This window comes from Erinaceus europaeus, chromosome 16, assembly GCF_950295315.1.
Source record: "Erinaceus europaeus chromosome 16, mEriEur2.1, whole genome shotgun sequence".
NCBI classification, from domain to species: domain Eukaryota; kingdom Metazoa; phylum Chordata; class Mammalia; order Eulipotyphla; family Erinaceidae; genus Erinaceus; species Erinaceus europaeus.
This window is the reverse complement of record NC_080177.1, coordinates 68,407,341-68,433,318: the sequence shown is the minus strand read 5'-3', so window position 1 is coordinate 68,433,318 and position 25,978 is coordinate 68,407,341. Positions and strand designations below refer to the sequence as shown.

Below are 25,978 nucleotides of genomic sequence, written 5' to 3'. Positions count from 1 at the left end.
AGTTTTCCATATAACAATACAACCCCCACTAGGCCCTCTGTCATCCTTCTTGGGTCTGTATTCTCCCCACCCACCCACCCCAGCGTCTTTTACTTTGGTGCAATACACCAAATTCCAGTTCAGGTTCTACTTGTGTTTTCTCTTCTGATTTTGTTTTTCAACTTCTGCCTGAGAGTGAGGTCATTCCATATTCATCCTTCTGTTTCTGACTTATTTCACTTAACATGATTTTTTCAAGGTCCATCCAAGATCAGCTGAAAATGGTGAAGTCACCATTTTTTTTTTTTACAGCTGAATAGTATTCCATTGTGTATATATACACCACCACTTGCTCAGCCAGTCATCTGTTGTTGGACACCTTTGTTGTTTCCAGGTTTTGGCTATTACAAATTGTGTTGCCAAGAAGATATGTGTACACAGATCTTTTTGGAAGGGAGTGTTGGGTTCCTTAGGATATATCCCCAGGAGAGGAATTGCAGGATCATAGGGTAGGTCCATTTCTAGCCTTCTGAGAGTTCTCCAGACTGCTCTCCAATTATTGTTGTTATTGATGTCGTTGTTGGATAGGACAGAGAGAAATTGAGAGAGGAAGGGAAGACAGAGAGGGGGAGAGAAAGACAGACACCTGCAGACCTGCTTCACTGCCTGTGAAGTGACTCCCCTGCAGGTGGGGAGCCAGGGGCTTGAACCCGGATCCTTAAGCCGGTCCTTGCGCTTTGCACCACATGCGCTTAACCCGCTGCGCTACCGCCCTACTCCCAGTTACATCTTATTACTCTTGGAAACTCAAATGCCTGATGCAGTGTTTGGCAAATCAAATGTACCAAATTATTAACTGAAGTTCTATAGAAAAGTCATGTGACAATTTACAGCTCAGTAGTTTTATCTAAAATAGAGGAAAACACAGACACAGATCCACAACTTCTAAGTTGCAATCAAATCCCAAATATTTTCCTCTTTCTTTCTTTCTTTCTTTCTTTCTTTCTTTCTTTCTTTCTTTCTATCTTTCTTTCTTTTTTATTACCTTTATTTATTGGCTAGAGACAGCCAGAAATTGAGAGGGTAGGGGAGATACAGACGGAGAGATAAAAAGAGACACCTGCAGAGTTCACCTGGAGTAAGGATGAAGAATCTCTGGCCTTCTTCAAACAGTGAGCTAAGTTATTCAGAGAAATGTTGGCAATGTGAGATCAAAGATAAAAGGGAGCACGAGGTCTAGGCTACCTGAGTCCTACGTGGAAAGAGTTCACGTTTCCTGTCACCTGTGTCGTTTAGCACAGGTTCTCAGAATGAAGAGCTAGATCTAAATCTGATTAAGACGGCGGGACGGGTCACTGAGTCAGAGGGTGCGGCGCAGGTGCCAAGTCCAAGCCGCCTGGGTTCACCTGGCGACGTGGATCCTGCCTGGTGTGGGGGTCCGCAAGGTGACTTGCACACTTTATCATATTGGAAGTTCTGGGTTCGAGCCCACTGCAGCCAGTGCAAGGGAGCACCCTTGCAAGGGCGTAACTTCACAAGCTGTGGAGCTGTTCTGTGGTGACTCTGGGGGTGGGGCGAAGGACTGTTAGGAAGCCCCAGCAAAAGGAGGAGGATAGAAAAAAAAAAAAAAAAAGATGGCTTAGCTCAGACTATTCATAATTCTGTGCAGGCGCCAGGACAGAGCGGCGGAAGCGCGGCGCAGGGAAACACGCCCCCGCCCCACTACGGAGGTCGGCGCAGGCCGATGACGTCGGCTACACGCCCTGAGCGCGCCGGCGCTTCGCATCTCCGTCATGCAGCGCGCACAGCTGGCGGCGTGAGAATTGTGCGCTAGTCGGGGCATTCTGCTGACTGAGAGTCCAGAAGAACCATGGGGCTGGGTCCTCGCTCTCCGCACAAGGCGGGACGCCGGTTCCCATCTGGTGGCAAACGAGGGAATGGGGCCAAAGCACCGGGGCGCCCCCTTCCCGACCGGCCTGCGGACAGGCGCTCGGAGTCGGCTCCGGAGGCCCTCCCGCACCTGAGCCCCGAAGCCCTGGGGTATTTCCGCCGGGCCTTGTCGGCGCTGAAAGAGGCTCCTGAGACCGGAGAGGAGCGAGGTGGGAAGCGTCTGCGGGGTTAGGCCCCAAAGAGGCACTTGCCTAGAACCAGGACATGTGGGTGGGTTCTTAGGGTATGCGAACTCGTGTCATCATCCACATCTTTTTATTTTCTCTTTCCCCCTGCTCCTTAATTAATGCTAGAACATAACCGTAGCTTACTTCCAGTCTCTTTAGCACGTTCCCCCAACCTCCTCTTTTTTTCCCCCCCAGATCTGATGGTGCACAATATTTTAAAGGAAGTGGAAGATCAAGCCCTAGCCTTGGCCACAAACAGGACAGGCAGTGAGATGTTACAGGAACTGTTGGGGTTCAGTCCCCTGAAACCTCTGTGTCGTGTGTGGGCTGCTTTGCGCCCTAGCTTGCGCTTCGTGGCCTGTCATCGATGTGGGGTCCATGTATTGCAAAGTGCTTTGCTGCAGCTGCCTCGGTTGTTGAGGAGCCCTGCAGGAAAGGAGGAGGAGGAGGAGGAAGATGGGGACGATGGTCCTTTGGAGACCCTGGAGGAGCTGGTTCTAGGACTGGCCTCTGAGGTGTGTGATGATTTTCTTTTCTACTGTGGAGACACACATGGCAGCTTCGTGGTGAGAACTCTGCTACAGGTGCTGGGAGGGACTCTTCTGGAGTCTGAGCGAGCCAGACACGGTGGCTCCCAACCACGTGGTAAGTATTCCAGGCTAGTGAACTGAACCCAGAGGAGAAGAGAGTCTAGGAAGTTTAGGAGCTGATCACTGGATGAATAATCCTCCAAGACTTCAAAGAATTAGAGAATTTAGGACAGAGTTTACCAGGCAAAGTGCACTGATGTGAGGAAAAGAAGCCTGATATGAGATGCATAGGGACATTTGGGAACTAAAATAGACTAGAGGCAGGGAGGAGAGGCAGTTTATTGGAACACTAATTTTTCAAGCTTTTAAAATCTTGACTCTATGAAATCTAAAAAAGCTCTCTATATAGATATAAATATGTACACATGTTGGATTCAAGAAAACATTAGGGAAACAGTATCCTTAGGATGTTTAACCCCTTCAAATTAAAAATACTCTTCCATTTAGAAAGTGCTGCTTGAGACACTAAAATGATTTCGTGACGCATTTAGAAAAATCTGGGAAAGGAGATTGGAAAGTTAAAGCCAGGTTTTGGGACATGTTAAATTTCTGGCTGAGGAATTTGGGTTGTCTTCTACAAGTCCTGGGGAAATTGGTTGAAGTTTCTTAGAAAAATTCAAACAGTAATGTAGCCATACTTTAGTCATCCAGATGAGATGGGACATTTTGTTGTACCATCTGTGTTCTGCATCTCCAAGTTCAATCCATGTTCATCTCTGGAATAATTCATCCTTCTGAACAATTGTTTTGATCTTCTCACAACGCTTGTGCTTGGTCGTTTTTCAGAAGCACAAAAGACCCCAGCTCGGGAATGTAAGCCAACTGATTTTGAGGTCCCCGAAACCTTCCTGAGTCGCCTTCAAGACCTGTGTTCCTGCTTCCTGAAGGACATTGCTGGTAAGGAGGGATATAGAAATGGATCCATAATACTTTTCTGGAGATGGGTATTGTCACACAAAAATCCTTATTTAGATCAGTTTAATTCCTCTTCTTTCTCTTTCGTTTTTAAAAAATATACTTACTTAATTAATTATTGGAAAGAGACAGGGAAGTTGAGAGGAGGGGGAAGATAGAGAAAGGGGAATAGACAGAGATACCTGCACTCCCACTTCACCACTTGTGAAGCTTTTTCTCTGCAGGTGGAGACTAGGGACTTGAACCTGTGTCTTCGTGCACTGTAATGTGTGCACTTAATCACTTAATCACCTGGCCCCCTGTCTTTATTATTGGGTAGAGATAGGAAGAAATTGAGTGGAGAGGAGATAAGAGATGAAGAGAGACACCTGTAGCACTGCTTCACTTGTGAAGTTTTCGTCTTGCAGGTGGGGACCCAGGGCTTGAACCTGGGTCCCTGTGCATTGTAATGCGAGTGTACTTAGCCAGGTGCACCACCACCTGGTCCCCTAATTCCTCTTTCTAAATCTGGTCTGATACTGCAGAGATGCTCCATGACCCATATAGGCCCATATAGATGTTACTGTGTGGGGTTTGAACTTTTATTGGCCGTCTGGATTTGGACTGTCTTGACCAGCCCTGCTTTTGATTATTTCATTCTCTCCCCACAGTCTTTATCACTGATAAGATCTCCAGCTTCTGCCTTCAAGTGGCCTTACAGATCTTACACCGGAAGCTGCCTCAGTTCTGTGCCCATCTCTGCAGCGCTGTGACTGCTTACCTGAGTAGCCGCAATGCCTCAGCAGATGGCAGGTATGATGGGCCTTAGGCTCCCACCGGGACTGTGGAGTGAATAAACGTATATGGGCGTTTGGGATGAAGTTGAATTAAAACGGCCTCATCAACTCTTGTCCCTAGCCCTCTCCTCTTATTTCTGCGGGATCAGACAAGCTCCAGACTCCTGGAGCAGGTGCTGCTGGTGTTAGAGCCTCCGAAGCTCCAGAGCCTTTTTGAGGACCACTTCCAGGGACAGCTGCAAACCCTAGCCGCACATCCAATTGCCAACTTCCCTTTGCAGCGTTTATTGGATGCAGTCACTACCCCTGAGCTGGTGAGTCAGGAACTGGCTGCATCTGTTCTGTCCTTTGCTACCGTCTCTGCTAGTTCATTGGCTCTTTATTTTGCTATGTGTTTGTCTCACACTGTGTCTCTCTCAGCACTGAGAACAGTGCACTGGCCAGTGTCCTTGAACATTTATTCCTGTTGGTCTTTCAGAGCTTAGAATACAAATTGTCTTCTTCCCAGCAGAGATTTATCTTAGGTTCTCTTAGGTCGCAGGAGGCTGGCTTCATCTGAGTTCACAGCTTGAGACTCTTGGCTACAAGTCCGCTTGAGTGCTGGAACCAGTGCCATAGTTTCTCATCTGCTTTGCTGCTTAGCAGCAGAACATGCTTCCTCGTGGTCTTACAGGTTGGGGGTTGAGGGGGAAGGTCAGGTTTCGTTATACTGCTTCATTATTCTGAGAATATAGCTGTTTAAATTACCTTCTCCATTTGAGGCAGGCAGCACCTCTAAGACTGATCCCTTGTCCTGAACTTTATCCCCAGTGCTTTTATGTGTGATCTCACATTTTCCTTTCCTTTCTTTTCTTTTCTTATCAAATTTTTAAATATTTATTTATTTATTTTCCCTTTTGTTGCCCTTGTTGTTTTTTATTGTTGTTGTAGTTATTATTGCTGTTGTTAGATAGGACAGGGAGAAATGGAGAGGGGGGGAAGACAGAGGAGGAAAGAAAGAGAGACACCTGCAGACCTGCTTCACCGCCTGTGAAGCGACTCCCCTGCAGGTGGGGAGCCAGGGTTTGAACCGGGATCCTTATGCCGGTCCTTGCGCTTTGCGCCACGTGCGCTTAACCCGCTGCGCTACCGCCCGACTCCCGTGATCTCACATTTTCAACAGCATTTCTCTGAATAACTTAGCTCACCGTTTGAAGAAAGCCAGTGATTCTTCATCCTTTGTTTCTCTCTAGCTGTCTCTTGTGTTTGAGGAGCTGAGCCCAGCTTTGGAAGCTGTGTTGGCTCAGGGTCATCCAGGGGTGGTCATTGCCCTGGTGGGAGCCTGTAGAAGAGTTGGGGCCCATCAAACCCAGGTCTTGCAAGTATTGTTGGAGGTGAGTGGATGTTACCTACAAACTGTTTCTGCCCATGGTGCAGATATGCCTGTTTAGATTTCTCTAATCTTCAGTGCTAGTATTTCTGGACCTAAGAGGTCCGATGCCCAGGGTGTTCTCAGATACGGGGAAATGAGGCCTGAGCTATCTCATAGCCCTAGAGTGGAAGTTGTCTTCTAGGATTAAGAGAGAAGACAGTTTAAGGACTAAGTGTTTGTTCAGCCTCTGCAGTGGGTATAGGAACTGGAGATACAGTAAAGCAGATGAGATTCTATTCTTGTGAAGCTCACATGCTTAGAAAGTTGGGTATTTTCCTGAGTGCTTTTTCTCCTCTAGGAAGTTGGGGCTGGTTGTGGGGTAGTTCTTGGTTTCATAATTTTTACCCTTTCCAGGCATTCCACTGTGCAGAACCCTCTTCTCGGCAGATCGCCTGTGTGCCTCTTTTTGTCACTTTGATGGCTTATGAGGTATATTATGGACTGGCTGAGGAGGAGGGAGCAGCGCCCGCAGAGCACCAGGTAACAGAGGAGAGGACACCAAATTAGCCTTGCAGGGTTTAGGAAGCCCCTTACTCCTGGAGCTGTGAAGCTGGTGAGGTCTGTGGCTTCATCCGCATAGAGGCGACAGTTTAATGACTTCCGACGAAATCCCTCTCTGTCCTCCCAGGAAGAAATGGCTGCAGACCGGGCTCTGGGGGAAGTGACCGTCCTTGGATCTCTACTGCTCCAGCACCTGCTGCACTTTTCTACCCCTACTCTTATCCTTCGAAGTCTGGGAGCCTTGACGGGACCACAGCTTCTGACTCTAGCCCAGAGCCCTGCTGGTTCCCATGTGCTTGACGCCATCCTGACCAGCCCCTCCGTGACACGCAAGCAACGCCACCGTGTGCTGAAAACTCTGAAGGTTAGGCTTCCGGCTCCTCCTCTGAGCACTGGTCACCATCCATTTAAAGACTGTGCGCTTTTCCATTTGTCACCAGAAATCTTGGTTTTTATACCATCACTGAAAGGGAAGCGAGTTGGGAAAACACCAGAGGAAGCCAGGCACTGTTTTTCTTATTAAAAAATATCTATATATAAATAGATATAGATAGTGAGTTACAGATAGAAAGTCAACCCGTAGGGAGTCGGGCGGTAGCACATGGGTTAAGCGTACATGACATGAAACAAAAGGACCGGTGTAAGGATACCAACCAGTTCGAGCCCCCGGCTCCCCACCTGCAGGGGAGTCCCTTCACAGGCAGTGAAGCAGGTCTGCAGGTGTCTGTCTCTTCCCCCTCTCTGTCTTCCCCTCCTCTCCATTTCTCTCTGTCCTATCTAACAATGACATCAGTGATAACAACAATAATAACTACAACAATAAAAAACAAGAGCAACAAAATGGAAAATAAATAAATCAATATTTAAAAAAATTTAAAAAGTCAACCCATATCTGTGACCTAGGAAGAACTGCTCTTTCAGTGGAGGGGATGAGGAGACAGAACTCTGGTGGTGGGAATGTTAATAAAATTATACCCCTAGTAACTTATAATTTTGTAAGTCAGTATTAAATCACTAATAAAAAAGACTCTAGAATTAAAGAAAAAAAAGAAAAAGAAAATACAGTCTTGTAGGACTACTCTTCGGAGTCAAAGAGAGGAAGAATATGTAATTCCAAGACTCTTAGCTTGTCTTAGCTTCTAAACTTGTGAAACTTTCACACACCTTCCATTCTCCCTGAGTTCCCATCTCCAGCACACGTCCGCCTACCAGGACACGCTTTGCTTGTCTCAATGCAGGGGCAATATGTAGCTCTGGCCTGTAGTCGCCACGGTAGCCGTGTGCTAGACGCCATCTGGAGTGGAGCAGCTTTGGGGGCCCGGAAAGAAATCGCTACTGAACTTGGTGAGTACCAGTACCTCCCTTTGACCTCTGGCAGCTTTTTCTTCCCTCACTGTATGAACAGCCAGGGGCTAGAGAGTAGAATTCAGTTCAGCAGAGACTGCAGTTCCCAAAGGGTGGCCAGAAACTCTTAGCAGCCTACTCTCCCTCCCCTCTACTGACAGTACCGATTGTGTGGCCCTTTGCCTCCTGTCCTCCTGACTAATGCTCTGAAGAGAGAGAGAACAACTCAACTGAGGTGACTCTAGGGACAGTGGAGGGACTTTTCATCCCCAAGTAGTCTCTTCAAGCACTCAGTAGGTGATTACATGGGGATACTGAATGTAAGTGGTTCTTTTTGCAGGGGAACAGAACCAGGAACTGATAAGAGATCCTTTTGGCCACCATGTGGCTCGAAATGTAGCCCTGACTACATTCCTGAAGCGAAGAGAAGCCTGGGAACAGCAGCAGGGAGCCGTGGCCAAGCGGAGGCGGGCTTTGAACTCAATACTTGAAGACTGAGCTTTTGAATCTAAGCCTGGCTATTGATGGGGAACGGAAGAGGAGTGACTGTCCTGTCCCCTTCCTGGTTTATTATATTTTATTCTTGGTGCCGAGGATTGAACCTGGACCTCAAATAGGCAGAACCTGTTCTCTGCCTCTTGAGTACATCCCTGCCCACTCCCCCAACCCCACTTTCCCACGTGAACTTGGAGTCAAGAATGTTATTGGTAAACATTTATATATTTTTATTGTAACTGTTTTTGTTATTTTTTTCCCAGGGAGGACAGGTATGAGAAACAGAGTTAAAGTGAAGTCAGAGCATCTTTGGGATATTGAGGAGTGTTGTTATTTAAATAAGGGGTTAGGAGTGGGGGCTGCTGTGGCGTGTAAAAGGATTCACAGCGGGAGCTGGGAACTGGTTTAAATAATACAAGGTTTATTAGGGTGAAACAGGCAAAAGGCAGATAAGCACTTATCAAGGGTTACGCTAGGTCCATAAAATCTGAGTATAGTTATCAAAAGTTTAGTCCCATAAGATAAACAATTATCATCTCTGGTAAAGGTTGCTCATGGTTCTAGAGGGGTCTAAAAGTTTACTGGATAGCAGAGTCACACGTGTTCAGTTGCCAGGAGAAGTAGCCATGGCAAAATCTGGTGCACCTCCACCCCGAGATGCTCCCGGCCAGGAGAAGCAACAATAGCCAAAAGAGAGTGTGACTTCCGGCTGGCTGTACTTTTAAGTCTATCCAGCCCACCCACAATGCTTTGTACACCAGCACAGCCTGTATCCGCCCACAGTCCACCATGCGCTTGCGCAGACTACTGCACTGGTATATTGCGTCACCGCAGAGGAGTTTAGAGACAGGTGTTATAGGCAGCCTGGATGCAGCGGTACTCGGGGTGGCATCAAGATGCTATTTGGAGTAGGTGGAAGGCTGGGAAGAGAGGGGGCAGCATTCTTCTGCAGGGTATTGGGCATAATACTGATGCAGCCTGTCAGGATGCAGTCAGGAGCAGGTGTGTTGTCCGAAGGTCCCCAAACTTCATGCTATCACAGTTTTTACTGTGTGTGTGTGAGAGAGAGAGAGAGAGAGAGATGAGCTCAGGGCAGAAGCTCAGAGCCCCTTCTCAGTAGTGATGGAGGCGACCCTGTTGCTGCCGCTGTCCACTGCGTGGCGAAGGGTGGAGGAGATCCCCAGCAGCGCGTTGCCCAGGCCGCGCAGCAGCTTGGAGGCCCAGCGGAGGAGCTCCCTACAGGGCAGAGACAAGAAAGTGGTTAGGTGACCGGGTGATGGTGCACCCAGTTGGGCACACACATTATCATGTAAGAGGACCCGGGTTCAAGCCCTGTTCTGTACCTGCAGGGGGGAGTCTTCAGGAGCAGTGAAGCAGGTCTGCAGGTGTCTCTCTTTCTGTCTCCCCCTCCCCTCTCAATTTCTCTCTGTCCTATCAAATAAAAATAGATAAAAGGAAAAAGTGGGGGATCTGGTGGTGGCGCAGCAGGTTAAGCGCATGTGGTACAAAGTGCAAGGACTGGTGTAAGGATCCTGGTTCGAGCCCCCGGCTCCCCACCTGCAGGGGAGTTGCTTCACAAGGTCTGCAGGTGTCTGTCTTTCCCCCCCCCTGTCTTCCCTTCCTCTCTCCATTTCTCTCTGTCTTATCCAACAACAAGCGACATCAACAATAACAACAGTAACCACAACAAGGCTACAACAAGGGCAACAAAAGGACAAATGGCCTCCAGGAGCAGTGGATTCATGGTGCAGGCACTGAGCCCCAGCAATAACCCTGGAGGCAAAAAAAAGGAAAAATGGCCACCAGGAAAGGTGTAGTAAAAGTGTTACCACTGGGCTCCAATGATAACCCTGGTGGTAAAAAAAAAAAAAAAAGAGGTGAGTGTTGGGTGGTAGCGCAGTAGGTTAAGGGCACATGGTGCGAAGCACAAGGACTGCCACAAGGATCCCAGTTTGAACTCCCGGCTTCCCATCTGTGGGGGGGGGGGGGTCACTTCACAGGTGGTGAAGCAGGCCTGCAGGTGTCTGTCTTTCCTCCTGTCTGTCTTTCCTCCTGTCTGTCTCCCCTCCTCTCTATTTCTCTGTCCTATCCAAGAACAACAGCAATGATAACAATAACAACAAGGGTAAAAATGGCCTCCAGGAGCAGTGGATTCCTAGTGCAGGCACTGAGCCCCAGCAATAACCCTGGAGGAAAAAAAGAAAAAGAGGAAGGGGTAGAGGAGGAGGAGGAGGAAGGAGAAAAAGAAGTAGCAGTAGTGGAGGAGGAGGAGAAAGTAGTAGTAGAAGAAGTAGTTGGTTGGGAAGCAGAACCTGGAGGAGGCCAGAGAGCCGGGGTTAAGGGTGAGGTGGGGTAGGGGGGGTGGGTGGTTTCTACAAGGCAGAGCTCATGGGGTAGGTGAGTGTACAAGAAATTAGGGCTTGCAACTGTAGGGGGAGGGGAGATAGGACCTGGTGGTCACTGACCTGAGTACTTTTTTCGGACCCAGTCCTTGAAAGTCACAGCTCATGGAATAGAGTCCGTAGAATGTGGCCTTGATGTTGAGGCTGCCAAAGAGGTCTCGAGGACTTTGCTTGTAGACATCAAAGGTGATGCTGGCGATGTCTTTGCTGTGCTTGGGCTTCTCGCGGCCTAGGCCATAGGACAGCACCCCACTCTGTAGGGCACCACCCATCAGGCTGTCAACCCTCATGTGGCACCCACTACACTCCCATCAGCACTGGGGCAGATCTGCCCTTGCCTGGACTGCCTGCCCACGTGAGGTGTCCTTACAGTTCCTCACCCCTCCAAGGCCTCAGCCCCCAAGATCAGGGACAAGCTAGAGCAGAAGCTTGGGGGAGAGCTTGAGGATCAGTGGCTTTATGAACCCACTGTGGGCTTCTCACCCTTGGGGGATGCCACCTCTGCCCCGGCTCCAGCGCCATCAGGCATGTGTCATCCTCCAGCATCTGGAAGAAGTCTTCGCTCTCCACGGAAGTCCCATCCTCCTCCAGCACCAGTGTCAGGACACTGTGCAGCAGCAGGGTCTCGGACGCCTGTCGGGAAGCAGGGGTGGGCGTGGGGGGATTGTATCATGCCCCTTCCTCTCCAGCTGTCTAGTTTTCTGTTTTGTTTTGTTTTTTACCAAAGCACTGCTCAGCTCTGGCCTATTGTGGTGCAAGGACTTTGGAGCCTCAGGCCCGAGAGTTTTTGCATAATCATTATGCTGTCTGCCGCTACCTAGCTTTCTTTGACTTTGACTCTAGATTGCCCTTGATATTCCAACTCTCCCTAGTGCTTCAGACGGCTCAAGCTTGGGTATCCTTGGTGACAGGGTCTCTTTAAGGCTGGCCTTTTCTATCCTGTTTAATTTCTTCTTTCAACAACCCGAAGAGGTTGTCGTCATCATTCCTTTATTTAGCCAGAGCACTGCACAGCTCTGGCTTGTGGTGCTGGGGATTAAACCTGTGACTTTGGAACCTGAGGCCTGACAGTCTTTTGCATAACCATTATGCTATCTCCTCCATCCAACCATTCCCTTTTTATAGATGAAGAGACTGGAGTTCTGATAGTTGAAAAACTTCCCCACTATCTGACATTAGGAAGCATCAGAATTTGAACTTGGCTTTGACATAAATCACCATACCATTCTGACTTCCAGTCCGCCAACCCTGTCCTTCTATTCCTTCCTCTAACCCCAAGAGAAGTCCACACTTTGGGGGTAAAAATGCCCCCAGTACAACAGAGACTATTGGGCTCACCTCCCTGCTTTTAGTCCTCAGAAGGAGAGATGCCATGGAACCACAGCCGGTTCTGATAATCATTCCCAGTTCCCACGATTGCTTTGGCTGCCGCTGCGGAAGGAACCCAGGGACTTGACTCACTCACCTTGTCCAGCAGTTCCTCGTAGGTGGCAGCTGTTAGGCCTTTCCTGGTGGTCCGCTTGTGATCACAGACACGGAAAGGTCGCTGGGGTGGTGGGGCTGAGGTCCAGACCCTGCGCCCAACCTCAGAGCTCACACGGGATACTGACCTGGTAGGGGAAAGAAAGGGGTTGTTGCTGGTGGGGGAGGTAGCTCAGATAGTGGAGTGCAGAACCTGGATACTCTGACTTTTGTTTTTCTTTTTTTTGCCTCCAGGGTTATTGCTGAATCTTGGTGCTGGAACTATGAATCCACTGCTCCTGGAGGTCATTATTATTATTATTTATTTATTTTATTGGATAGGACAGAGAAATTGATAGAGGAGGGGAAGATAGAGAGGAGCAGAGTGGTCTGAGAGGTGGCACATTGGATAAAGCATTGGATTCTTGAGCATGAGAGGGACAGAGAAGGATAGACACCTGCAGATCTGCTTCACCATTCAAGAGGCATCCCCTGGGCGGTGGGGAGCAGGCTCCTGGTGCATGGCAATGTGTGTGCTCAACCAGGTGTGCCACTGCCCGGCCCAAGAATAAATATTTAAAAAAAGGAAGGGGGACTGGGAGATGGTTCACTCACACGCCAGCATGTGTGAGGACCAGGGTTTGAGTGCCCAGCACCACATGGGAGCACCATACGAAGCATCCGGGGAGGCTTCATGAACGGTGGCCCCATGTGGTGGTGTCTCCTTCTCTGCCTCTATCTGAAATTAAAAAGGTGGGAAAGAGTGGAGTGGAACAAGCACAAAGCCTTGGCACCAATAAATAAATATTTAGAAAGGGGGTTGGCATCTCCTAACACATGAGGCTCCCTAGTTCCATTTCATATGCGCATTCCCTAACCAAGTTACAGAACCTAGATATCGTCCAGGGCCTAAGGGACACAGCACATGTGCACATGTAACCAGAAGTTAGGGGAAAATACCTCAAAGTGAAAGTGTTTAACAGTCTGGTGTAAGTAGACTTAGCAAGCAAGTAGAAAGAACTAACGAAGACACCGTCAAGTACCCAATCAAATACTACTTAGGCCTAGACACCCTCTTCTCCTACACTCTACTTAGCCTCCCTCAATCACTTTAACCTCGTCAAATAAAGTAAGGACTACAGAAGCTGGATAAGGGCAAGACACAGGCACACACACTTTCATGATGGCCTTTTTGGTCATTACCAGGCCATGCCATCATCTGGGGCTCTAGTCAGGAAATCCTTGGATTCTCACAAAGACATGATGGGTCTACAACCCTAATAGATAACTCTCTCCACCATCACTGTTTACTCCCATCTGGAATGCCATCATAAGTCCTCTTGTGGGCCTCTCCAGGACCTTGTTCTCACTGGAGAGCAGCAATGGTAGGGACTGCCTTCTCTGAGAGGGGTACTAGGTCAGCCTACTCTGCCACTCGAGGAAGACTGGTCCTGAAATGAGCGCAGCCTGACTATTCCCACCTGTGACCATGGACTACGAGCTCAGACTGACAGGGATCCAGAGGTTACAGAGGCTCCTGACTACATAGGGGTATCTATGGGCCCTGGGTCAGAGAGCTGGGGCTAGCAGTTAGTGGTATTTATATACTTCCCTCGTATTTGGGAACTGGGGGAGACACAGAGACTGGACAAGGATCGGGGGCGAGAGGGGGTATGGGTTCAAGATCCAGCAGTGGGATGCCGTTTGGTTGCTCTGTGCATATCCTGGAGTTGAAGAGAGAAAGAAGACGGTTAGAAGTCACCTGAGCAGGCTGCTGGGGGTCAAGGCAGAGAGGTACTCCATGGCGGGGGAGAGCTGAGCACTGCCTCTTCCACTGGACTCCAGGGTGAGTGTTTCTCTGCTGTATGCACTGAAGTGGAGTTGTTTTCTGTTAAGAAGCTGGGGCCTGTGCCTGTCAGGTGGGGAATGAGTCAAATTGGACTCTGCCCGGCTGCCTGGCCAGGAAGGGCAATGTCCAAGGGGAGGGGTGAAGAGGAGGGGACTGGATGGGGTCCTGGAGGAAGGACTGAGGCCCAGGACTACCCAGCAAAAACCACAGAAACTGTGCTGTGAGGGCAAAAGAAAACTTAGAGGATGTGGAATGTGATCTTGGGTTGGTGTGGTTGCTTTTCCTATGGTGGGGGATCAAAGGGATAGTTTCTGGCCTCCAACCCAGGAGAAGCTGCATTTTAAGTGAAAGCACTCTGTGCATACTGCCACCCACTGTGAGAAAGCCAGAACTGCAGCCTTAGGGTAGGAGGGACTGAGGAGATCACTAGAGGCAACTAGTAGGAACGCAGTGTGCCCTGCTGGGTGTGAGGAGAGGACAGATTGTGCTCCATGGACCTAGGCTCCCCGCTGGGACCCTAGCCTTCTGGCTCTCTCCTGCTCCTTTCTCCGTGGCCTAGGCCCGGGATAACTCTGTATTTGGCTTCATTCTCCAGAACTGCCTGTGTTTCGGCCACACTAGATGAGTCATTTTCTCACATTTCTCCTATGGCAAGAGTCGAGATGTGAATAGGGATGGTGGTGGCAGCGATGAGATGCAGTGCAGTGCATCCTTCGATGGCACTGGGACTTCAGGCTTTGGCATGCTGAGACCTGTGTGTGATTTCTGCTGCAGCTCTGGTGGGCAGTTTCATGGAAGTTCAGTGAACCACCTGCATGGGCTCCAGTCTCTGTTTCCCTGCCTAGGAACTCGCCTGAAACTGTGGCAACTCATCCAGGCCCCTGACAAATGCAAATTGCAAGTGTGTGGGGACCCGTGGGGCCCAAGACAACTCTCAAAGAGGAACTGGGCACACAGGCCTCGTCTTTTGGGAAATGCACTGAGCACTTCTCAGTGGTTCTTGTCTACTGGAGGGCTTCAACACCACATTCTTGTGGCATATTCTCTCTCTCTCTCTTTCATGGTCTTTCTCTTTCTATTGGAACACTGGTCAGCTCGGCTTTATAGTGGTGCTGGGGATTGAACCAGGGGCTTTTGGTGCCTCAGGAACAGAAGACTTTTTGCATCAGCATTATGCTGTTTCCTCAGTCCTTCTCTCTCTCTTATAAAAGAAGCATCATCAAAAGATTGGGGGCGGGGGAGAGAGTCGGGCAGTAGCGCGGTGGGTTAAGCTCATGTGGTGCAAAGCGCAAGGACCAGCGGTGTAAGGATCCTAGTTCGAACCCCCAGCTCCCCACCTGCAGGGGAGTCGCTTCACAAGTGGTGAAGCAGGTCTGCAGGTGTCTTTCTCTCCCCCTCTCTGTCTTCCTCTCCTCTCTCCATTTCTCTCTGTCCTATCCAACAGTGACAACATTAATAACAACAATAACTACAGTCATAAAACAATAAGGGTAAAAAAAGGGAAAGTAAATATTTAAAAAAAGCTTGGGGGGAGGGAGCAAGAACATCATTCTGGCATATCTGATGCCTGGATTGAACTCAAGACCTCACATACACAAGTTTCACACTTCCCTATTGCACCCCTTCCCAGGTGGCCCCCCTTCCCTCTCTCCCCTGCACAGGCACTCCTGTCTCCTGAGCTCACCTCCCTGATATAGGACAACCTGTACCCAAACCCTTAACTCAGCCTCTGTCTTGCAGGGAACCCAAATTGACACGATACTGGTACCCTGGTTCCAAAGGAACCCTAGTTCTCGCCATTGACTGGGCAGGAGTCTTCCTTTCTCCTTTCCTTCAACTCGGTCAGACTGCTGGGCCTTCCTCAAATGTCCTCTCCTAGTTTCACTCCCCCGCTTCCCCAGAGGAGACTTCTCAGGACACCTCTGCCACTGCCCCTTTCATTTCTTCCTGACTGATATGCTGCCGCAGCCCCAACAATGACGTCTCTTCACGGTTGTGTCTCAGGACTCCCACAATCCCCTTCATGAGAGTGGGTGTGGGAGCCATTCCTTAGGGTCTCCGATGACTTCATAAGATTGTGTGCTAAGACTCCTGACACCCCTAGGCAACTGCCGTGCCCCTGGAACTGAGTGTCCAAGCTCCACACTGAAAGCTGTCATCGACGGCCAAGTGAAAATCCTGAGGGAGGAGTGATTGAGGCAGGGCCCAAGGCCCGAGGGTAGAGGGCAGCTGGGAACTGAGGCAAGAAGAGACTCAGCTGGGTGAGGGCTGCAGGGTTGGGAGCACGAGAGCCAGAGCTGGGGAGAAATGAACACAAGCAGGACCCGGGACCAGGACTTGGCAGACTCCCTACTCACCTACCGAGCAGCGTGCCTATCTGCACCCATCAGCTCCTCCTGTATCCTGGAGAGGCAGGCTCTCACAGGCCTGGGCGCGTTAGTGATGGGAAGGAGTAGAGGGTGGGAGGGGCCTTGGCCAGCAGAGAGGTCTGAAAGGAGCCCCACCTGTCCTTGCCCATTCTCGCCTCACCCTCTGCTAACCTGACAGGCACCACAGGACAGGAGCAGGATACTTGCTGGCTGCTACTCTGCCCTTCAGCTTCCCCAGACCCCCAACCTGGAGAGTTGTTAGTAGGTAAGGAGCCCGACCGACCCACCTTTAGTCTCCACCTGTCACTTTGACTCTGAGGTGGCAGGACTGTGCAGAGGAGAGGGCCACACTGGGTGGAAGTGAAGGCAGTGACAACCTGGCAGCCAGGACCCGGCAGGCCGGCCTCCTGGGTCAGAGCAAGGGATGTGGGTTCCAAGAGGCAGTGTTTGAGTTCTTCCAGAGAAAGCGAGGCTCCCAGACCTTCGGGAAGGCAGGCTGACTACTCAGCTCTGGCTCTAGGGGACGCTGGGGACTGCAGCTGGAACCTTTGGTGTTTCCGCCATGAAAACCTGATGTGCTGTGGATGGTGCTATCTCACCCGTCTTCTCTTCTCTTCTCTTCTCTTCTCTTCTCTTCTCTTCTCTTCTCTTCTCTTCTCTTCTCTTTTCTTCTTTAAGATTTTATTTATTAATGAGAAAGACAGGACGAACGAAAGAACCAGACATCACTCTGGTACACGTGCTGCCGGGCATTGGACTCGGGACCCCATGCCTTAGAGTCCAATATTTCACCCACTCCCCACCCCCACCCCCCCCCCCCGACCACTCTCACCTGACTTTTGCCTCAACGGACGAGCTCTCCCCATGCCTCCCCCTGCAGGCGCAGAAAGATGTCGGGCTGCTACAGACCCCCGGGCAACGAGACGCTGCTGAGCTGGAAAACCTCGCGGGTCACCGGCACGGTCTTCCTGCTGCTGGCGGCGCTGCTGGGGCTGCCGGGCAACGGCTTCGTGGTGTGGAGCTTGGCGGGCTGGCGGCCCGCAAGGGGGCGGCCGCTGGCGGCCACGCTGGTGCTGCACTTGGCGCTGGCGGACGGCGCGGTGCTGCTGCTCGCGCCCATCTTCGTGAGCTTCCTGACCCGGCAAGCGTGGCCGCTGGGCCAGGCGGGCTGCAAGGCGGTGTACTACGTGTGCGCGCTCAGCATGTACGCCAGCGTGCTGCTCACCAGCCTGCTCAGCCTGCAGCGCTGCCTGGCGGTCACCCGGCCCTTCCTCACGCCCCGGCTGCGCAGCCCGGCCCTGGCGCGCCGCCTGCTGGCGGCCGTCTGGCTGTGCGCCCTGCTGCTCGCCGTCCCGGCCGCCGTCTACCGCCAGCTCTGGAAGGACCAGGTGTGCCAGCTGTGCCACCCGTCGGCGGCCCACGCCGCGGCGCACCTGGGCCTGGAGACGCTGACCGCCTTCGTGCTGCCCTTCGGGCTGGTGCTGGGCTGCTACGGCGTGACGCTGGCGCGGCTGCGGGGCGCGCGCTGGGGCTCCGGGCCGCACGGGGCGCGCGTGGGCCGCCTGGTGGCCGCCATCGTGCTGGCCTTCGGCCTGCTCTGGGCGCCCTACCACGCCGTCAACGTCCTGCAGGCGGTGGCCGCGCTGGCTCCGCAGAGGGGCGCCTTGGCCGAGGTCTTCGGGGCGGGCCAGGCGGCGCGCGCGGGCACCACGGCCTTGGCCTTCTTCAGCTCCAGCGTCAACCCGCTGCTCTACGTCTTCACCGCCGGCGACCTGCTGCCCCGGGCGGGGCCCCGCTTCCTCACCAGGCTCTTCGAGGGCTCCGGAGACGCCCGGGGCCGCTCCAGGGAGGGCACCATGGAGCTCCGAGCTGCCCCCAGGCTCAAAGTGGCGGGGCAGGGCCAGGGCAATGGGGACTCGGGCGGAGGGGTGGAGAAAGGCCGTCAGGGATGAGACCCTCGACGCCAAGCGCTGCAGCCGGACCTTGACCCCCTTCCAACATGCCACAGTCATTAAAGAAGCCCTCTGGGGGCACTGGGGGATCCTTCTGTGACCAGTTTGGATCTGTCTGGGCTGAATAGTATATGCCCGGGGCCTGGCCTAGGTTTCTCCAAACTGAGGGACGGCAGGCGGTGATGGTCAGTGCTAATGAATACCGTGTACCGGCAGACGGGCATGTTCCCACGTGCCAGAGCCGCCTACTTGTCAAAATACTGTGAAAACTCGAGGGCGGCAGTGTGCGCCCCCTTGTGGCCCATCACGTCTCTCTTGTAAGGAAGCCACGTGGGGTCTGGGCTACTGCCAGCCTCCAGTGACATCTTGATGTGTCCTCCCCAGTCCAGGTGACCTGGTCCTGCCAGGCTAACTGACAGAATGACTCTGGAAATAAAAGGGGGTGGGGGTGAGGAGGGCTGGTAGGGCGCACATGTTACCATGTGCAAGGCCTCAGGTTTGAGTTCCCGACCGCCATATGTCATCATCAGCACAGGGGGAGTGTCCTGAGCAGTTGAATAGTGAGGTGGCATCTCACCTTCCCCTCCTTCCTCACTATGTCTCTCCGTCTACCTAAAAAGAAAACTAAATGGGGTCAGGAGGTGGCACACCTGGTCAAGCACACACACTGTAATGTGCAAGGACCAGGGTTCAAGCCTCCAGTCCCCACCTGCAGGGGAACACTTCACGAGTGGTGAAGCAGAACTGCAGGTGTCTCTCTGTCTCTCTCCCTCTCTATCACCCCCTTCCTTCTCGATTTCTGGCCCTCTCTATCCAATAAATAAATAAATAAAGATAATAAAAAATTTAAAAAGAAAAATATGTAAGAGTCCACTAGAAGCCGGGGAATTGTGCTGGCACAGAGCCTCATTGATAACCCTGGTGGCATTATTATTAAATAAGAAATGTAAGTGAATGAATGGAGAACCAGGAAGAAGGTGTATGGGAGCTTGGGTGAGGTGGGGGTGAGTCTGCAAGAGTCAAGCTGGGGCAACAGCGAGGTTCCACTTTCCACTTGTGAGACTGTCACATTCTGAAGGGCAGAAACATCAGTGGTGAGGATGTAGGGAAAGAAGACTTTTACTCTGGGGGTGTAAATGGGTCTAACCCCTATAGAAAACAGTTTGGAGTTTCCTCAAAAGAACAGAAAAGGGTCTACCTTATGATCTGGTATTTTCTCTCCTAGGAATGTATCCAAAGAACACAGAACCCCCTACCATCTACCCAGAGAGATCTGTGTACACCTATGTTCATAGCAGCAGTTTGTAATAGCCCAAACCTGGAAACAACCAGATGTCTAACAACAGACAGAAAGTTATGATATGTCTGTATATTTATCACAGCTGTTAGAAATAATAAGATCTCCTTTTCCATATCTTGAATGGAACTTGAAGGAATCATGTTAAGTGAGGTAAGCCAGGAGAAGAAGGATGAATACCAGATGATCTTATAAGTGGTGTTTAAGAAACAAAGCAAGGGGAGTCGGGCGATGGTGCAGCGGGTTAAGTGCACATGGCGCAAAGCGCAAGGACTGGCGTAAGGATCCCGGTTCGAGCCCCCGGCTCCCCACCTGCAGGGGAGTCGCTTCACAGGCGGTGAAGCAGGTCTGCAGGTGTCTATCTTTCTCTCCCCTTCTCTGTCTTCCCCTCCTCTCTCCATTTCTCTCTGTCCTATCCAACAACAATGACATCAAGAACAACAATAAAACAACAAGGGCAACAAAAGGGAAAATAAATAAATATATAAGAAAGAAAGAAATAAAGCAAGAAAAGAGAAATGGGGAAAACCCTGGACTGGGTGAGGTGTATTGCAGCAAAGCAAAGAACTCTGGACAAGGGGCAGATGGGAGAGGGAAGAGGGCATTGGGTACTCAGGACACGGTGGTGAAGATAGACTTGGGTTGGTGGTGGGAGTGGTGTGTAGACACCTATTATGGGTAAATAAACTGTGCTCATATATCAACAATTGTCTTGTAAATCATTATTTCCTCAATAAAATAATAAAAAAAAGAGAACTGAGTTGAAAGAAAACTGGATCTGGAAGGAGAGAGTCAATTGGAAAAGAAACTTTTTCTGGGGTCAGCTGGTGGTGCACCTGGCTGAGTGCCCATATTACAGTGCACAGGGATTTAGGTTCAAACTTCCCATACCCAGCAACAGTAGGGAAGCATCACTGTGGTAAAGCAGGTCTGGAAGTGTTTCTCTTTCTCTCTCCCTCTCAAACTCCCTATCCCTCTCAATTTCTCTGTGTTCTATCAAAAGAAATAAAGAAAGGGGGAAAAAAAGGGAAAGTTTTTTTTTTTTTTTTGGCCTATCTTATGGTTGGTACAGTGGGCAGGGGTACTGGGAGCCTAGGATGTATCTTTCTCTCTAAGCTTCACCCCCCACCTACTCTAAGATCTCCCAAGTCAGAAAGGGACCCACTGGCGAGTGCTCCCACCTTTCAGGTAGAGGGCAAGAAAGAGCAAGGGAACTCCATTCCTCAGGGTTATACTGGGGCCGCCAAAACTAAGGGAGAAGCTCTGCAGGGGTGGGGTGGGGTGGGCAAAGTGTGTGCTTACAGTTCTAAGCGTGAGCAGGGGAAGAAAGGCCACTGGGAGAGAAAGTGAGACAGAGAACAGTTTGGGGGAGGCGTCAAAGACAACCCAGTTTCTGTCCGAGGGGCCTGTGGTTGACCCCAGAGTTGTGAATCAGAAGCTTCTATTCCTAAACAGACTTCAGGGGCTTTTCCTGTCCTCTTAGATCTCTGGGGCTGAGGCTCCTAACTTCCTCATAGCCCCATCTCATATGCTTGCTGTGGTCAGAGGGCCCTTCCTCAACCCTGCCTACAGTGTTTGCTGTGGTTTTAGCCCATGGCTTTTCATCACATCCTCTGCCTGGCAGCTGCTGGGTCAGCTCTGCCCTGCTTTTCTCAAAGCAGAGCAAATGTGTGTGCGGGAAAGCGTTAGGAGCCTCAGTGACCCCTACCTTTATCTGAGAAGTGAGAGGCTTGGAAGGGAAGCAGGTAGGCTTCCGGTCAGCCTTCAGCCTGACTAAAAGATTCCAGTACTTAGCTCTCCAAGGGGGTTCAAGGAACGGAGACTGATCTTCTGGGGAGAAGGAAGGGAAAGTTGTGCTTTGGGGGCTGTTTCTATGTCCACAGTCTTGTCCCGCCTGGCAGGCAGCCACGAGGCACTGCTGCCCCAGGCTCACACAGCTGCTCCTGGTGCAGAGCCTCCACTTGCTCTGTGTGTGTGAGGTGGAACCGGTTCAGGTAGAGAAGAGGTGGTATAGACTCCTGCCCAGGGCCTGGATCTTAAATCCAAACTCATAGCAGAGTAATTGCATGGGGCGAGCTCAGAACCAGTGGGTGGGTGGGGAGGGGGGAAGCTGGCATTTTGTGGGGTGTTAGAGACCATTTGGACTTGGGCTTCTACTAGAAGAAAAGGAAGAACTGGTTGAGCCAATCAGGAGGGAGGGAGAGTGAGCCTGTCCCCCTAACTCAACTTATGGCTCGAACCCAAACAAGCACAGATACTACTCTCTCAGTCATGATGTTACTGAGGCCAAACCCTGAACCTAGCCATGACTCTGATCTACACTTCCCAATAATCCACATGTCTACACTGTTCACACAACATAGAAAGAGACCTGACATTTTGGCCCCTCAGTCTGAGCCCATTCATCTCTCTCCACCCCTGGGCTTCCTTCCCTCCCTCTCCTGTATGACACGGTTGTGCATTACTCTCTCAGTCACTTCTCTAGTCCAGACCTGCACACAAGGCCACACCCCAGCCTAGTCATTTGCTTTACCCCTTTTTCCTCTCTTACTGCCCCTTCTTGGATTTTTCTCATCTGGTCCCGCCCCTGAGGCGCCTTTCTTCCTGCTACCCTGGAACCCAGTGCCTGTCCCCCTCCCCTTGCTGAGAGAGGGTAGGAGTGTCAGCCCCACCCTCAGGAAGATATATGTTCTCCCCCTCCTCTGCTCCAAGGGACTTCCTCTCTGGCTGATATAGCTGATAGCACCCAGACTTGGGCCAGGCTCCTGACACCAGGACAAATCTGGGTGTAGGTTCTGCCACTCTTTCCCGACCCTGAAGTTGACATCAGTGCTCAACTGGATGAAGCCTGTAAGTAACCTGGAGGTGTGGGTGGGAGGCGGTGGGCAACTCCAAGACATGGGTGCAGGTTCAAAGGGATTTCTAAAAAAGGCTGACTGCTGGGGATTGGGGTGGGGTGGAGTGGGGTGGGTGGCTGAGCATATATGTTACAGTGCACAAGGATGCACGTTGGACCCCTTGGTCCCCACCTGCAGGGGGAAAGCTTTGCGAGTGGTGAAGCAGTGTTGTAGGTGTCTCCCTGTCCCTCTCCTTCTCCATCTCCTTTTCCCTTCTGATTTCTGGATGTCTCTATCCAATAAATAAAGATGATAAGAGAAAGAGAGGAAGAGAGGAAGAAAGAAAGAAAAGAAGAAAGAAAGAAAGAAAGCCTGACCAGTGGAGGTCATGGGTGTGGGGAGGATTCCACCACATTTCCCCATCATCTCTATTCTCCGTGGGTCCTGGATATCTCTGCAGGGAGTGAGCAGGTGAGAGGGGCAGTGAGAAGGGGCAGCGGAGCCTAAGAAAGCTCTTCGGGAGGGGTGAGCATTGACAAGAAGAGCCTCCCCGCAGTTGGGTTTGAATTTCTGGGTCTCATAACAGGAGGCTGCAAAGGCTGCAAAGGGTCTGGAAACCCAGCTGCTGATGTTGCTGTAGTTTTCACAATTGGGTCTGTGGGCAGGAAGGGGGCCCCGTGGCCCAGTTAGGAAATTAGTTTTTCTAGTCAGGCAGGTCCCCTTACCGCAGGTCCCAGATGGCAGTAGTGGGGCCAGTGTGCTGTGGAGGGGGTGTCTGAGGCTGCTGATGTGGAAAGTGCTATGATCTGGGAGGTAGCACAGTGAGTAAAGCATTGGATTCTCAAGCGTGAGGTTCTGGGTTCTATTCCTAGCAGCACATGTACCAGAGTGATGTCTATTTTTTTGGTCTCTCTCCTCCTATCTTTTTCATAAGTAAATAAATAAAGTGATGGGGTTGGGTGTTGGCACACCTGGTTGAGCACACAGATTACAGTGTGCAAGGACCCAGGTTCAAGCCTCCAGTCCCCACCTGCAGGGGGAAAGCTTCACAAGTGGTGAAGCAGGGCTGCAGGTGTCTCTGTCTCTCTCCCTCTCTATCACACTTCTCCCTCTCTCCATTTCTGGTTGTCTCTATCTAATAAATAAATATAGGTAATAAAAAAAATTTAAAGGAAAGAAAGTGCTCAGGCGAGGTGAGGCTGGTGTCTGGGCACTCTCTCTTGTTCATAACACATCTGCCTCTTCCTCCAGGTCCTCCCAATGGCCACCAACACCACCTCTCCTGTGACGCCCCCACCGGGCTACATGCTCATCTTCCTCATGGCTGTCATCTTGCTGTCCGTGGCGCTGGTGGTGGGGCTTCCGGGCAATAGCTTTGTGGTGTGGAGCATCCTGGCAAGGATGCGCAAACGCTCAGTCACAGCCCTGCTGGTGCTCAACTTGGCCGTGGCTGACCTGGCTGTGCTGCTCACTGCTCCAGTTTTCCTCCACAGCCTGGCCCACAAGGCCTGGGTCTTCGGGGTGTTTGGCTGCCGCCTCTGCCACTACATCTGTGGAGTCAGCATGTACGCCAGCGTCCTGCTCATCACTGCCATGAGCCTGGACCGCTCGCTGGCGGTGGCCCGCCCCTTTGTGTCCCAGAAGCTGCGCACCAAGGCCATAGCCTGGCGGGTGCTGGCAGGCATCTGGGCAGTGTCATTCCTGCTGGCCACCCCGGTCATCGTGTACCGAAACGTGCACAAGTGGGTCAACAGCAGCATCCTGGTGTGCTCCCCAGTTTACCCCACCCAGGGCCACCAGGCCTTCCATATGCTCTTCGAGACCATCACCGGCTTCCTGTTGCCCTTCCTGGCCGTGGTGGCCAGCTACTCGGACATCGGGCGCAGGCTGCAGGCCCGCCACTTCCGCCGCAGCCGCCGCACGGGCCGCCTGGTGGTGATCATCATCCTGGCCTTTGCGGTCTTCTGGCTGCCCTACCACGTGGTGAACTTGGTGCTGGCCAGCCACTCGCTGACCAGCCTGAAGGCCAAAGCGGAACCAGTGGGGAAGCAGCTGATGTTGGCTCGCAACACCTGCATCGCGCTGGCCTTCCTGAGCAGCAGCGTGAACCCCGTGCTTTACGCCTGTGCAGGCGGCGGCCTGCTGCGCTCGGCCGGCGTGGGCTTTGTGGCCAAGCTGCTGGAAGGCACAGGCTCCGAGGCCTCCAGCGCCCGCCGTGCAGGCACCCTGGTCCAGGCCCGGCGGGACACCGTGGCTACTCCTGGGCCCGGCCCAGCCAACCCATCTCCCAACACCGAGGATTGAATCGCATGGAGCCGAGCCTCCAGGCCGTGGGAAGAGGCTGGTCCCTTCCTCCCAGGCAGCACATGCTCTCAGGGCGGGCCTGACCCACTTCTGCACCCCAGGAGGAGAACTCACCCCTCAGGGGTGAGTTCAGAAGAAGAGGCAGAATGAGGGCCTGTTTGCCCCTGGCAGCTCAACAATTCAAACTCAGGTCTGAAATGGGGTCCACCCCGTAAATGTGTTGTAGGGGATCAGAGTGCTCTTGGCACTTTGTGGGCGCCCCTCTCAATTGCTGAGGGTCACATCCTTGAGTTCTCTGTGAGGTTCACTTTTGGAAAAAAGAAGAAAAAAAGAAAAGAAAAAAGCAGCAACACAAAGGCAGACATAGAAGTCCCTTCCTATCTGAGGCAGGTGATCGCCAGGTGATACTTAGAACAGCACAGGTCTCCTGACCCCTGGGGCACCGGCCAAGGAAGCCACCCACGTGGACAGAGCACTGCAGACTCCCTGACTCAGCTTTCAAAACACAGCATGCTGGGACATCTGCCCTGAAGCCTGTGATTGGTATCATCCCTAGCACAACACCAGCTTCCTGTCTGTAACTTTGCCCCTGTCTTCAGGAGAAGTTTTAGGGGATTGCCTTCCTCCCCTCCACCTCCTCAGGAGGCCTCACTTGAGAACCAGTCATCTGATTTTATCCACTACCATCTGTGCATCAGCATTCTGCCAGCCCCTAGAACTCTGTGGTCCAGGGCACAGCTGAGGGCCCTCTGTGAACTGGGTCACCCCTTGAAAACAAAGATTCCCCAGAGCAGGAGGGATGAGTCAGACTTTCCTTCCTAGGGGTGACTGTGTCTTACGAGCCCAGGGAAGACGGCAGCAACAGTGCTTGCAGTGTATGTGTTGAGTCTTTCTCATAAAGACAATCACTTCTAGCAAATGAGGTCCGACTCCCAAATCCATGAGCCAACCCCCCCAATATATGTGCAACACCTGCAATCTGGGGCTTCGGACATCCCCCATGAACTATAAAATAGGAGCTGGGTATTTCAAGACTCACATGTTATCTGTGTGGGAGGATGGGAAAAGAGAACAAAGGGGTGTCTCTGGGGCCTGAGATAGAAGGCCCCCCCCTGAAACTGTCTACAGCTCCTCCGTGGAAAACGTGGTGGGTGGATCCGAGCTCAGCATCCAAACCAAGAAGGATCTGTAGATTATCCAGGCCTCTCACATGTGTTGCATAGTCAGCACATAAAAGTTGCTAATTTAGTGTTTGTAAAGTGAATAAAGATTATATGACACTTGCCCAAAGATACCTGTCAGTATTTATGGCTGGGGAGCAGGAAAGGACAGATCTTTGTTTTGAGACACGTGGTTTAAGTTTTTAATTTTCTTTTTTT

The 25,978-nt window shown here is 51.6% G+C and overlaps 4 protein-coding genes across 5 annotated transcripts; 3 read left to right on the top strand and 1 right to left on the bottom strand.

The window, feature by feature from the left end:
- The first annotated feature begins 1,746 nt into the window (after positions 1-1,746).
- Positions 1,747-8,367, top strand: NOP9 (NOP9 nucleolar protein). The gene is made up of 10 exons (XM_007536238.3): positions 1,747-2,078; positions 2,292-2,741; positions 3,473-3,583; positions 4,252-4,393; positions 4,499-4,691; positions 5,610-5,750; positions 6,143-6,268; positions 6,417-6,653; positions 7,528-7,633; positions 7,974-8,367. Exons 1-10 carry the CDS (start codon positions 1,850-1,852, stop codon positions 8,129-8,131), a joined length of 1,893 nt encoding a protein of 630 aa, XP_007536300.1. The 5' UTR covers positions 1,747-1,849; the 3' UTR covers positions 8,132-8,367.
- Positions 8,368-8,529: 162 nt separating this feature from the next.
- On the bottom strand, positions 8,530-13,967 carry CIDEB (cell death inducing DFFA like effector b). Its single transcript, XM_007537526.3, is given in 6 exon segments — positions 8,530-9,279; positions 9,282-9,364; positions 10,594-10,784; positions 11,014-11,163; positions 11,996-12,140; positions 13,754-13,967. Coding segments are annotated over 6 exon segments (648 nt in total). The 5' UTR covers positions 13,795-13,967; the 3' UTR covers positions 8,530-9,241.
- A 615-nt stretch (positions 13,968-14,582) lies between these two features.
- LTB4R2 (leukotriene B4 receptor 2) lies at positions 14,583-19,961 on the top strand. 2 transcript variants are annotated; one of them, XM_060175288.1, is made up of 3 exons: positions 14,583-14,741; positions 16,388-16,474; positions 17,090-19,961. In XM_060175288.1, exon 3 carries the CDS (start codon positions 17,100-17,102, stop codon positions 18,159-18,161), a length of 1,062 nt encoding a protein of 353 aa, XP_060031271.1. In that variant the 5' UTR covers positions 14,583-14,741; positions 16,388-16,474; positions 17,090-17,099; the 3' UTR covers positions 18,162-19,961. The 2 variants fall into 2 exon arrangements, with proteins under 2 accessions (XP_060031271.1, XP_007536288.1); XM_007536226.3 differs by lacking the exon at positions 14,583-14,741 and having other exon boundaries at positions 15,964-16,474.
- Positions 19,962-22,064: 2,103 nt separating this feature from the next.
- Positions 22,065-25,882, top strand: LTB4R (leukotriene B4 receptor). The gene is made up of 2 exons (XM_007537516.2): positions 22,065-22,308; positions 23,547-25,882. Exons 1-2 carry the CDS (start codon positions 22,300-22,302, stop codon positions 24,597-24,599), a joined length of 1,062 nt encoding a protein of 353 aa, XP_007537578.2. The 5' UTR covers positions 22,065-22,299; the 3' UTR covers positions 24,600-25,882.
- The last annotated feature ends 96 nt before the right edge of the window (positions 25,883-25,978 follow it).

Coding starts and splice junctions, on each gene's coding strand:
- NOP9 (XM_007536238.3), top strand. CDS start 1,850: ATGGGGCTGGGTCCTCGCTCTCCGCACAAGGCGGGACGCCGGTTCCCA. Junction 4,394..4,498: donor AATGCCTCAGCAGATGGCAG/GTATGATGGGCC, acceptor TCTTGTCCCTAG/CCCTCTCCTCTTATTTCTGC. Junction 4,692..5,609: donor CAGTCACTACCCCTGAGCTG/GTGAGTCAGGAA, acceptor GTTTCTCTCTAG/CTGTCTCTTGTGTTTGAGGA.
- LTB4R2 (XM_060175288.1), top strand. CDS start 17,100: ATGTCGGGCTGCTACAGACCCCCGGGCAACGAGACGCTGCTGAGCTGG.